Source organism: Natator depressus, chromosome 10 (genome assembly GCF_965152275.1).
Source record: "Natator depressus isolate rNatDep1 chromosome 10, rNatDep2.hap1, whole genome shotgun sequence".
NCBI lineage: Eukaryota > Metazoa > Chordata > Testudines > Cheloniidae > Natator > Natator depressus.
Genome location: NC_134243.1, coordinates 54,142,335 through 54,155,889, shown reverse-complemented (window position 1 = coordinate 54,155,889; position 13,555 = coordinate 54,142,335). Strand labels below are relative to the sequence as shown.

At 41.3% G+C, this 13,555-nt stretch overlaps 1 protein-coding gene across 3 annotated transcripts in view; it reads right to left on the bottom strand.

Annotated features, from left to right (window-relative positions):
* The window catches only part of MTMR10 (myotubularin related protein 10), a 67,151-nt gene that overhangs the window by 7,152 nt on the left and 46,444 nt on the right, over positions 1-13,555 (bottom strand). For 2 of the 3 annotated variants that reach the window (XM_074966190.1, XM_074966192.1), the window contains 8 exons: positions 11,359-11,449; positions 7,332-7,491; positions 6,229-6,316; positions 5,999-6,087; positions 3,069-3,199; positions 2,588-2,657; positions 1,948-2,018; positions 959-1,128 (listed from right to left, as the gene is read on the bottom strand). In XM_074966190.1, coding sequence (XP_074822291.1) covers positions 959-1,128; positions 1,948-2,018; positions 2,588-2,657; positions 3,069-3,199; positions 5,999-6,087; positions 6,229-6,316; positions 7,332-7,491; positions 11,359-11,449 — 870 coding nt within the window. The remainder of the gene's footprint in view (positions 1-958; positions 1,129-1,947; positions 2,019-2,587; positions 2,658-3,068; positions 3,200-5,998; positions 6,088-6,228; positions 6,317-7,331; positions 7,492-11,358; positions 11,450-13,555) is intronic. The other variant, XM_074966191.1, reaches the window with a different exon arrangement.

Sequence of the window (13,555 nt, the reverse complement as noted above, 5' to 3'; positions counted from 1 at the left end):
TTAGGAAAGTAATGAATGTTTTCTGTCTATAGTGCAATGAGTGTCTGGAAAGAAGTTAACTGGGCTGTCTCTTTCTGCTCTTTGTTTTTTCAACCTCTCGCAATCTCATCTGCTCTTCTCTCCCATTTCCCACATTTTCTTGAGGCTGGGTTGTCTTTTTTCCTATTCTTTTGCCTAGCTGCATTATTTCCTTTGCTCCTAGACATGTTCTTTGCTGCTGGTGAGTGGCGGCTCTAGTCCTGCTGGTAGCTCCAATCCCTGAGGGTGTTTTATTTTTATTCTCAAGTGCCACCCCAAGAGACACTGTTAGATTGGCTACTCTTTGTTTCCAGCTGCTTTTACAGGCCTCCAGTCTCTTCCTTGCAGTTTAGAGCCTGGAATGCTGTAGAAGTGTCTGAAAACCACCATGTCGCCATCCACCAATTCTTGAACCACCACCACTATGGCTATAGTGAGCCATAGATTGCAATTTGAAAACTGCGGAACAGACTATGTACTTTGCTTCACATTCTTCTTTATCAGAAGGGTATTGTGATAATTGCAGCAATAACCACACACTGGTCTGGCTTTGTATATAAAAAAGGGCGTGAGGAAATGAACAGGTGCTGTTGAAAAGAGGCTCCTGAGATCCTCGCTGGATCAAAGTCTTGGAACCCAATGGTTTAATTATTGTAAAGCATGGGATAAAATAGACTTGAAAAGGCTTACTCTAACATGATTATAATATCAATATCAACCGTGGCATTTGATTTCACCCAGTGTGGTAATGATTTTTACACACAACAGTTGAGGATAAAAAGGACATTCATCTGATTAATGATTATTCTTTTTTTATACATTAGTTTCCTGTCTTTGGAAAGTACTGAAAAAATTCACATTAAGATTTTGGACATTAGCTTATGGGGTCAAGTCATTTCATTGCATGCATGTGATCTAGCTATCAATACAACATAGTTACCTCTTTGTCAGCTCTTTTTAAGTGGTTACACCTATCTAGAAACTGATATCCTGCCATGACCCATTCCTTCTGTATCAGGCTCTGAAATCCAACAATTGTCCGAAAATAGGGATCCAGCATTACTTGAATGAGGGAGGCTACGAAACAGCTCAGGTCCCGCCCTTCGTCCTCTGTGGAAAACATTAAGAGCATTTCAATATATATGTATGTATAATTAAAGAGGTCAGAGTGCAGAAATTGGTAATTCAGTTTAGTGTTCTCCTTCTAGTGAATTTCAAAATACACTATCTCGAGACTGGTGTGTTTCAATATAGTCAAACTTTATCTCAGTGAGTCTCACACTATAGTTAAGATTCCCAACTATATACACCACTGATATGTGAATAACCCTTACTCAAGAATAACCTGCTAAGTGTTTGTCCAAAAAACCAGATGCCTACCATTTGAGATGGGCTGAAATGGCGGGAGCCCAAATTAATGGAGAGCTTCCAAACTCTCTTTTTGACCTAGAGGTACTCTGAATTGGTATGGAGTACTATTTTAAATACCATTTCTGGCATTACTACCTCCAGGAGGAATTTCAGAGTCAACGAATCAACACTGCCCAACACTGAAATAATTCTTAGAAGTAGCACATGATCTGAGGAACGACCAAGACAACATCACATGCCAAGATAATGTAGCTAGAGTTGATAAACATTCTGATCTACAAACTCACTGGTCTATAGTTTTGATTTGATCACATCAGAGGCGCTTTATCAGAGAAAAAAGGGGGGAGGGGGGGAATATTACCAGGTACTATTGGCTATGTTCCAGGCGAGGTACAGTCAACTACAGAGAGGGAATTTTATTAAATTAAAATATTTTAAATCTGTGCCTTTCAACATGTCAGTAAAGTATACAGATCACAAATGTAGTTTACCAAACCATGCTTTAACATTCCAACCTACCAATTATGACAATTACAACATGCTATACAATTATATTACCTTGCAGAACTACTGAGACATGCTTACTGTCCAGCATATATACAAGTTCAGCGGAATGCTTAAGGAATGATCTAGGCAAAAAGAAAAAGTAGTTTAATTTAACAATTAAGACTACAGATATTGCACATTTTCTAAGAAATGAGGACAGGCGTTTCAAAAATACTTAAGGGATTTAGGAGCACAGATGTCATTGACTTTCATTGAGATTTATGCTCCTAAGTCACGTTGGCACTTTGAAAATCTCAACCCAAATCTAATATATACTCAAGTAATATAAAAACCTCAACTGTTTCTGATGAGATTGCAGTACCACAGAAATGCCTCTCTGAATTGTACATTTGTCATGGTGCCCATTATCCTCCTAATCCTGCAAAGATTTGTGTGTGCGCTTAGTTTTTAGGATACAAATCCCACTGAAGTATTTAAAGTTAAGCATTCACTTATGTCTTTGCAGGATTCAGCTGCACACACAGACACAGAATGTTTAAGTGTGTAAACCTTTAGAATCCCTGTATATTTATCTCATTAACTGTACAATATACAAATCCCATCTGTATTTGTTTTATTGCATATTTACACTAGTGAAAAATCAAGGACACATTATTAACGATTACTTTCGAGTCATAATATTTGTATGTACCTGACATACTCTAGCCAACGAGTATTTTCCAGCGAGGATAACCATTTCTCTTCCGTTTCTTCAAAAGGTTCTGCAGCAAGAAGAGTAGGAATGTCTGGGTACATTTTTAAATAGCCATTTACTTTAGCTAGTTTTGTTAGCAAGTTAAATCAATAGGCTATGCTGCCCATAATTTTCCACATAATTTTCCATTAAATCTGCAGTTGAAGGCACTTGGTACACCATCCCTCAGAAAAGCACACAATTTGATGTGCTTACCTCATGCTTGATTATACCCCACGTCTCAAAGAGGAGTAAGAGAATGTAGATCTACAGAAGCTATATTATAATATACACACATGAACACACTTTGTATAGAATTTCAATTCCAGGTAAGTTAGTTGCTTCCTAACAAAGTTTGACACACTGCTTTCTTGAAACCATATCCGCCAGTGCCTCAAAAAAACCACACCACCAGAAGAATGATGATATTGTGACCTACCATTAACGCATAACTGTTTAAGTTTGATAAACGCAGCCTGGATTTCCTGGATATTGGGCAGGCACTTGTCCAAATCTGATTTGTGAACATCACTTCTCTGTGGATGACTTCGAGTTATTGCATTACAAATCCTAACAAAAAAAACCCCCAAACTGTATTACTGGACATGGAGGAAAGCTTTTCAAATTAAGTTCTTTAGAATATAGATAAGCGTAAGCAACTGAAAGCACTTAAAAATAGGTGCACAGTTTCTTCTTTTTAAAAAAAAAGGTTTTCCTTGTAGTTACAAAGGCAACTAGCTTACATAGCAAAGCTATTTGCTCAAACAGCAAAATGGAAGAGCACAAATATCTGATTAGCATTCAGCTATAATGCACGTCATGCATTTTTGGGCATTTGGAATGCAATGTGGAGGCAGAATTGTTAACACACATTTCAGAAACATTCAGTTCCCATTATTGTTGAGACATGAGCTAAATTAATTTGAAAAATTGAAAACAATATCTTGTTAAAGATCTATAAGAAACAGCTATCACAGACAGCAGTACAGAAGTGGTAAGCAACAAAGCCTTTAGGCCAGGGGTCTCAAACACGTGGCCTGTGGAGTTATTTCCTGCAGCCCGCCATAGCTCCCCTCACCCCCGTGCCTCCACCCCCCCAAGCGCACTGCGTCCCCGCTCCTCCGCCTAGTTCCCAGCGCTTCCCACCGCCAAACAGCTGTTTGGTGGCGCTTAGGACTTTCCAGGAGGGAGGGGGGAGGAGCGGGGACATGGTGTGCTCAGGGGAGGAGGTGGGGCTGTGGCAGGGATTTGGGGAAGGGGTTGGAATTGGGGCAGGGAGGGGGTGGAGTTGGGGTGGAGACTTTGGGGAAGGGGTTGGAATGGGGCAGGGAAGAGGTGGGGCAGGAGTGGGGCCTCATGGAAGGGGTGAAGTGGGGACAGGGCCGGGGGCAGAGGGGGTGGCTTTTGTATCTTTGTATGAAAAGGTGTCAGTGATGCAGCTCGGGCTAATGTACTAGTCCTCATGCAGCCCTCGTGGTAATTTGAGTTTGAGATCCCTGCTTTAGGTGGTATTCAACTAGGTGGTAATTTCTTGTAATATAGTCCAGTGTATATGAGGCGAGACTTGGCCTAGTGATATGTGAATAGGACTGGAAGCCTAAACTCCTCAGTTTAATCCTGGTTCTGACACCAGCTTTCTCTATAGCACGGGTGGGTAAACTTTTTGGCCTGAGGGCCACACCTGGGTGGGGAAATTGCATGCAGGGCCATGAATGTAGGTCTGGGGCAGGGGGTTGGGGTGCAGGGGGGAGTTCGGGGTGTGGGAGGGGGTGCGGTGTGCAGGAAGGGGCTCAGGGCAAGGGGTTGACCGGAGGAGGGGTGCAGGGTGCAGCAGGGGGGCAGGGTGCAGGCAGGGGCTCAGGGCAAGGGGTTGGTGTGTGGGGTGCAGGAGGGGTTTGGGGTGCAGGCTCCGGCCCGGTGCGGCTTATCTAGAGTGGCTCCTGGGTGGCAGCAACGCGCACCAGGGCCAGGGGGCTTCGCGCGCTGCCCTTGCCTTCAGGCACCGCCCCCTGCAACTCCCATTGGCCAGGAACAGGGAACCACCCCCAGTGGGAGCTTCGAGGGAGGTACCAGCAGGCGAGGGCAGTGCATGAAGCCTTCTGCCCACCCCTCCCCCAAGGGCCGCAGGAACATGGTGCCGGCCGCTTCCGGGAGCGGCGTAGGGCCCGCAGCGCCTCAGGGGTGGCAATCCTGCGGGCCGAATCCAAAGCTCTGATGGGCCAGATCCGGCCCGCGGGCTGTAGTTTGCCCACCCCTGCTCTATAGCCTTGAGAAAGGTACATAACGTATAACCCTCATTTTACAGTCAGGGAAACTGAAGCAAACAACAAACATTAGGTAATGTTGTAGATGAAAAGCTATGATTCAAGTATTATGACTATCACTAGACCACCAAAAGCCAAATAATTGAAGTAAAAGTTTGAGGGACATTGTATCTCAGTTACGAAAGCTAAGTAACTGATGATCTATATTCAATTTTCAGTGTTCAATAGCTCTCAAAATAGCTATGATACAAAAGCAGCATATAAAAGTGTATGCCAATAGAGATGCTGACTAGAAGCCCAACTCTGTTTTTTATTTAAATGTATGGCTTTGTTTTTTCATATATATTGAGAACAATTTTATAATCAAGTGAAATAAAAATATGCTAACAGTTGCAACAGAAGGTCTACAAAGTCTTCCAACAAATTAAAACACAGAATAAAAAAGATACCAAACAAATGACCTTGCAAGCTGGTGTGAATTTCTGCAAGGTACTAAGGTACACAGAAAGACTTAGGTGTCTGACTGTCACTTCAGGCACCTAAATCCCAGAGTCAGGTCCCACTAGGATTCAAAAAACCCTGCTCAGCTGACTACACTCGCTTGGCCACTAAATTTTTACAGTCAAAGCTATCTTAGCACTTATGTTTCTGCTTCCGAGTGTGGCACTGTAGCCCCATGCCTGGTATCTGGACATCTAAGGCCCAGCACGATGCAAAACCTAGGGAAATACAGGCATTCCTCCACCTAACCCCTCTCTGTGGCCTGATCTGGCAAGGGTGCTCACAGCAAACCTACCACACGGGGTGCCTATAGATGAGCTTACTCAAAATGATGTGGGGGAGAGGAGGACGAGCTCCCTCAACTTTTAGCTCAATGGTTGGGGTACTCACGTGGGATGTGGGAGACCTTCGGTTCAAGTGCCCCCTACACCTGAGAGGGAGAAGGGATTTGAACTGGAATCTGCAACTCTTAGGTGAGTGGGCTATAGGATATTCTGATTTGGGGCTCCCTCATCGCAAGTATGAAGTATAGTATCCCATGCAGGCACTTTTTGCCTCATATTATACATGTCTGGTTAAGAAATTATGCTAGGGTATTGTTTACCTTTGATCTATTTTTCTTTGTTGCAATACATCTTTAATGTTGGCCATTCTCACAAGAGCACTCCCATTAGAGTGATTCCAGCACCAAAGCTAACAGAAAGAGATAATTTGTTAGTATTGCCTGACAGCATGAGAATTTCTACATAGAGTACACAAAACATATTCATTCATACACATATCACTGTCATGAACATTAACAGTGATCAGCAACAGAATAAAGTTGACACTTACGGGCATTCGTCTTCCAATAAACGAGTAAGAATAGAGCTTTAGATCTTGATCTGCTAAGGAAGATGGGACTACAAAGTATTCTGGAAGGCTGGGGGAGAAAAATACAACACAGATAAGTCATTTTTCTTTCAGGTGTTTTATCTACTTTTCTGGAAATAAAAAGGATACAATCTAGAAGCTATAACAAGGAGTGTTAGTGCCTAATAACCCATGTCACAGAATGACAATCCAAGTTATACAGGATACATTTTATCACAGTATAGCGATAACAATGCTGACTGCATGTGCCTAGTGAGTCACTCACGATACTAGCACTTCTGGTATTATCGTGGATGGGCCACTCACTTTTAGGTCCCACCACTGCAACTGCTTGGATATTAGGAGGAAAAATAAAACCTACAACCTTTGCACTCTGTCCTTGGCTGCAGCAGTGTATGTGCTGGGGGAAAGGGAAAAGAGGGACATAAATCTCCCCACCTCCAGCCAAAACATCTAAAAGCATGCCAAAAAAATATGGCCCGAACAGGAAGTCAAATCCACAGTACCACTTGCTGCACAGGTAGTTTACCAGTCTTAGTGCTGCAGTGCACCAGCCCCGGATGGAGACCAAAAGCAGGCCCGGGAGATAAATGGGTGTACAGAAGCACTTCAGCAGCAACAGTCAGTGCTAGTCAGACTGATCTCATTATTTTACTCATTACCTGTTACAAAACTTCAAATCTTGCTAATATTTCTTCTACAGGCATGCACATTTGTGTTAATTTAAACAATAATAATAGTTTGTACCAGAAGGATAAAAACTATAAATACAATAAAAACAAACCTTGATTTTTTTTCCCTGTCACTTAATTTGATATCAATACATTAGTTAGCTATGGGATCCACAAGATAGTCAAGTTGCTTTAACTCTGGTGGCATCTCTTCCAGGAGATTGTCTTAGAGACACCTTTCAGAAAATTCTGAACCTTTACGAACACTCATCTCTCATCAGAATACAGCTGTTTTTTCCCTAAAAGTATCTGATCTCTCCCAGGGCTACTAGAACACCAAAGTGATGCCAGAGTCAAATTAGCTTGTTTTTCTCATTCTTTGTTCAAACTTACCAAGTAGATATCATGTAACCTTCATTGACTGAACAAACTCTCCATTCTGATGCGCCTGTTCTTTTGATTTCTCTATCCCAATCAGAGTAAGTTTCAAATAAAGGAGTCTGTTGACTGCTGCCCCTGCCCCTGCCTCCTGGGTCTATTCCATTTACTGTTGCTAGGAAAAGGAAAATAATCAATGCAAGATTTTTAAAAATATCCCTTTCAACTCTTTGTCATGCAAATTGCTATAGTACTATCTCTTCCCACACAAAGGTAGGTGAGTCTCTCTATTAGAAGGGATGTTGCCACTTGCAAGATTAACCAGTAGTGGTGCTGTTTGGTAATATGCAAGAGTGACAAGTATATCTTTACTCCTGTTTCAACAGAGCAAGCAGTGAAAACCTGTACTGTGTCAGTTTCTGCAAAACAGAGGCTAAGGGATAATGGAAATTGGAAACAAAAGTGTCACATTAACTCCTGGGGTCTCCCGTTAAATATGTCAAAACTACACCCATATTACAATATTTAACTGCTACAATATACTACTCTTTTTTTAAAAGAGGGAATTCTATGTTAAAAGTTAGAAGTTAGTTATTCTTGTAGCTCAGTTACCATCCGCCACTAAAAGTAAAGATTCTGAACACAGATTGGCTATTATTGAGTCCTAACCCTTCCAAGTCAGGGCTGCCTTATCGTCCTTTCCACTGTTTCAACAGTTTTTCTTCAGGGGTTGCTTTCTAGGCCAGCTATTTCATTCAGACAGGAAAGATGTGGAAGAGGCTGTTGATTATTTTTTGGTGTTAACACAAAGACTACGGTAAAAACTGTTTAAGTCTTACTAACCTATCACAATAAATTACTCATCCTGATGGGATTTTATGTAGAACAGCCTTGGTTCTACGGCTAGAATGTTTTGGCATGATACTTAGTCAAACTCAGTTGTTCTCTCCTTATATGACAAGAAGGTGGTCAACCATGCTCAGTGGAATTACATTTTGTTTCTTGAAACTGAGAGTTAATTTGATTTTAGTTGTAAATGAATGACACAAATTTAGCCCCAGTTGTATAATCTGATCTATATGTGCAGCCTCTTTTGCCTATAATGGGAGTCTGCAAGGGCATAAAGATCTGTCCAAGCAGATCAGACTGCAGGATTATGGCCATATCATTGCCCCTGTAAGTCTTTGCCTGCTGTTTATACACCAACAATTTAATCTTTTCAGTGGTACTGAAGCACTCTCTCTTTTTACGCTTTCCAGAAGAAGCCTATGCCAAAAATCAAGATAGAAGTGGTATTAATGCTCCTAACGGGTATTCAATTAGCACCCAGTATACAGTTATTTAAACAGGACAAAGCTTTAATCCTCTACCAATTCTCTTATTATCTACGTATACACAAATTTCTAGTATGGCAGTCACCAGGGTATCTTTTATGTAAAGTAAATAGGTTGGCGGAGGAGGGAATTGGGATTACACCCCTGAACAAATGGCACCTCAAAAGCTAATCTGATGGTTTCTTTTTTGTTGGTTTCCAGATGGCTTAAAGATATTTAAATTAGAATTTAACATGAAAAAAGTTATGTTCAAGAATTCATACTAAAGCAGTCCTTTTAAATTTCTCTCATTGCCATAAAAATAACGCTGATGCCCAGATAATTTGTTTATGCTTTCTCTTTTTATTTCCTAAATGTTTTACAAAATAAATAGGACATGAACAAGTTCTTGCAGATCTGGTCAAAGTTTGAGATTAGGTCATAAATTAAGATTAATTTGATAACCTCATCCTATCATCATCCATCACAAAAATCATCACACAGCTTGATACCAGTAGTGATAGTCTCTATCGAGTAGGCCCAAAAGTGGAACAGCAGGAGATGCTGCAGGCTGGGCACTGACATGCACTGACAAAACCCTGCAAGGAAGCTTACCAAAATGTCAAGCCAGTTCTATTAGTCCCATTTTTTAAAAAGCTCCATATTCACCCACACACTAAAGACAAAACATAAAACATTAAGAATCCTGCAAAAGATTTGGAACCAGATTTTCAAAGGTAATTAGGTGCCTAGAGATGCAGACAGGCAGTTAGTGGGATTTTCAAAAGCGTCTGAGCAGGTTAGGTACCCAACTCCCAATACATTTAGGAATCTGGCCCTTTGCTCCCAGTATTTTTTGGCGGGGTGTGGGGTGTGTAAAGGGACTGGGAGGGAATTGGGGGCACTTCAACTTTTACTTGAATTCAGTACAGGGAAATATATATACATGCAATAATTCCCACCCACCCGCCCCTTTCATGATTAAAACTCCAGTAGTTTCAGGGAAGGCGAGAAAAAAAACTCAACTGTGTGATTTTCGTACTGTCTTTTCACAGTAGGAAATACTAATATTTTTAATACATGTGGTAAAAATGCACTGAGGAGAAAACATAATGCAGTCTGACCCATATGTTCTTCTGTGCAAAAGCACAGAGAAGGGGAAGAAATAATGGACAAAGACTGCAGCGTCCATTGTCCCTGGGGACTGGCAGGGGTGCAGAGTGGGTAGAGTGCAGTGCTGGAAAAGGGACAAGAGGACTAGGGAATCCCTGCCATGACCACCACAGAGCACACCTCACTATATAGTGGGACTTCCCCCTCTGAAATACTCTTCAGCCCCCCTGCTCCAAGCCACTGCCATGCAGCAAGACCACTACAGGGGCAACACTAGCACACTGCTTATTTCACCCACTTTGTGCAGCTCTTCCACTGGCCCTTTTCCTTTCCCACGTGGCACATGGATATTTCCTGGAGGAGGTAAAGGTGGCTCTAAGGAGATTGTGGTGGACTCAGCATTTTGTTTATCTGCCTCCCCCTCTCCAGTTCCCAGCTGTGGTTTTCTCTAAAAATTTGCTAATTACGGCACTATGCAGCTGGAGGAAGGATGTGGACCTTAATTAAGTCCCTTTTTATATAACTGCCCATTTTCAAGTATCCCCAACTTGCACCCGTAACATATGAAACTCTCCTGGTGTACGCACACTGGGCTTATGCGGGCACACACAGAAATGAGCAAACTCTTCTTTTAAGCATGTTTGAAAATTTGGATCCGTAATTTCATGACATTCATTCAGTTTCTGTAGTAGGTAGATCATTTATTTCTAACGCAAATGGCAGAGTAAATAAAATGTTCAGTGCTACTGAACCACATCTACAGCACTTTCCATATTTGCAGGCTTACTGTGATGGAATTTGTAGCTTTTAGCTGTGTATTGGCTGGGGAGCACTAAGCAGTGACCTTGCAGTGTTACACTAGAAATCAAGTTCCAAAGGCATCTTTTCCAAGCTTACCTAACTGACAAGGTTCAGTTGGAGACTGGCCTTGAGCAGAGAGGGTGTGCTCCAACTCAGCAGGGGTGGTGGAAGATTTGAGTGGGAGTTATACCTAGTAAGCCTCTAGGAAAGGAGGTATGGAGTCCCAAGTTGCACAAATCCTCCTGCAATACCACCAGAAGAGACACTTATTCCCAAGAGAAGGGCAGGTAAACAAACCTGCCTGAAGGGGGATTATCTAGGTGTCCAGAGTATCAATACAGACACACACTAGAAGGATTTAAGGATGGAATGAGCAATAATGGTACTCATGCTGGTATGGATAGTTTTGTTTTGGATAAAGATAAGATTGTTTTGTTTTTGATAATGAATTACCATCACACTGATTAATTTAAACACAGAAAGTAGGGGGCTCTGGTGCAGTGTTAACTAATTTAAGTGACATTCCAGAGCAAACTTCAAAACACTCTTGCCATTGCTTTTGGCTAAAAGTAGCCAGCCTTACTAATATTAGAACACGTGCACATATTACAGAATAGAAAAAAATATTTAAATGGTTACCTGGATTATGCAAAAAGAAAAGGAGTACTTGTGGCACCTTAGAGACTAACCAATTTATCTGAGCATAAGTTTTCGTGAGCTACAGTTCACTTCATCGGATGCATACCTAAGGTGCCACAAGTACTCCTTTTCTTTTTGCGAATACAGACTAACACGGCTGTTACTCTGAAACCTACCTGGATTATGATATTTTTTCCCAACATATTCAAATGCAAAGAGGAGCTGGAGATCTGTTGGCTGGGAATAATGCGCTACTGCAAGGCACACCTAGGAAATAATTTGGTTTTTAGTGTTCAGCATTATTGAATATAAAAGTACTTTAGTAAGAATCAAAACTGTATATAAAAAAAGGAGTTATTACCAGGAATTATGGCACTGTAAGAGTATAACAAAAGACTGTATTAAAAATGGTCTGATGTAATATTGCCAGATTTGACTTGAGAGAAGGACTTATGATATATTTTTATATTTGGTTAAATTGGCTAATATTTGCTGGAGAAGAGTCATAGCAGTCAAGATAGGTGAATTTTTGACCTCACATAAAGAGTGACTTGAAGTTACAGACTGATTTTACTAATGTAATTTCTTAGTGCTTTAATAGGACTTCATTTTTAGCAAAAAGGTCAGCCAGCTACAGGAGTCCCCGCCAAAATTCTCAGTATATAGACAGCAACATACAGGCAGGGGATGTGAACTACTAAGCTGACGTGTAGGTGTCTATGTACAAACAGGAGGGGAGTAGACAGAGAAAAGAGCACAATGGGGATCCATTCTTGGTTGTTCCTTAGGCACTATTATAACAATCAAATCAAATCAAATCAAGAAGTCTTGCATTTTAGAGCCCAACCTCACATTATTTCTTGAAACAGCCGCCTCCCATTTTTACCTCTAAGGCCTGCAGGAGTTATGTCAATCCTGCAGCAAAATACATCCCATTCACTGATGCAGGGGACGACAGATGGCTTCAAGACTTTTGGAGTAGAAGTAAAGGGATTATCTAGGAATAAGGAATGGCCAAATCTCCATTATAATACGGGTGCGCTCCTCCCTCTATAGTCATTTCTGCCTTATTTTTCAAGGGTCTGAGCACCCCTAGCTTCCCATCAATTTACAATTTCAACCCCTCTGAAAAAACAAAATATTGTGTTATTTTGACCAGGCATGAGGATTTACAATTAGTTAGATATATCAGTAAGTCGTGTCTTCTCCATTCCCTGAATGGTCTTGAAAATGCAATGTGAGCCAGACAGCAGCCTGATAACTTTGGGTCTTGCCCTTAGAAATGCCGCATCTAGCTGACTGGTATTTAGTCAGACAAGGAAACACCTGCTTACCATATAAGAATGCCTGTGAACTCAGCAAGTCCCAACATCTCTGCTAAGAACGATACCGTGATCAGAGTATACCAGGCTGCCTCACTTGCCCTACCCTAAGACGGGCACTGCTGCAGAGCATCAAAACCATAGAACAATTATGTCCTCATCACTGCAGCATAAAGAGTTGTTTCTACAGGATCAGAAATTAATGCGACAGAAGACAGAAGCTCACTCAGTAAAGCTACACACTATGCAAAAGACAAGGTCAGAATTGGGGCCTGATCCTGCAAACACAAGTATTTGTGTTTGCACATGAATAGCACCAATGAACCCAAGAAGAATTCTCACATGAGTGAAGTTAACAGTGTCCTAAGTATTCCAAGAGCAGGCCCTAAATTTCAATTATAATTAAGCTCTGTCATTCTTTATCTGCAAAATTGGGTACTCACCATAGAAAAACAAATTGTTTTCCTTCTGACCAGAATGGACAGAAGGAAAGAGTAAGGGCCAAATCTCAGAAATGGAGCAAAGCCCCCATAAAATTCCAAGCAAGGCTCTTTTCATACCCCAGTGCTCCAAGCGGGGCTCATTTTAAAGGCTTTATGTTTGCCTTCTTCCTCCCCTCCAAATAAATGCTCAAAATTTGCTGTTTTACTAAAATATGCCTCCTTCACCTCCAAAGGAAGTATCTGAGAAAAGTGAAGGTCATTTTACTATATTAAATCTACTCCAAAAGTCTAGGTACAGGAAATTCCACCTGTCAAAGTTATTAAAAATCTTACTAGAGATTTATTTATTAAAAACTACTTTGCTCTGCAAGGAGCTGTTGAGACCTGTTACAGAGAGCTTCTTGACATTCAAAGCACTGAAGAATCTTCCTGCCTGGGATCTCTGCTACTGCTGGCCGCAGGATAATGGACTGAACATCTTAAAGATGCCTTTGCATGTGTATGCAGGATGCCCAGCACTTGTACTGAATGTACACTGAGAAATTTTATCTTATTTGTCTTTTTTTAAGCACACTTATTAATAAGTAAATAGCACTGCATCCAAATGC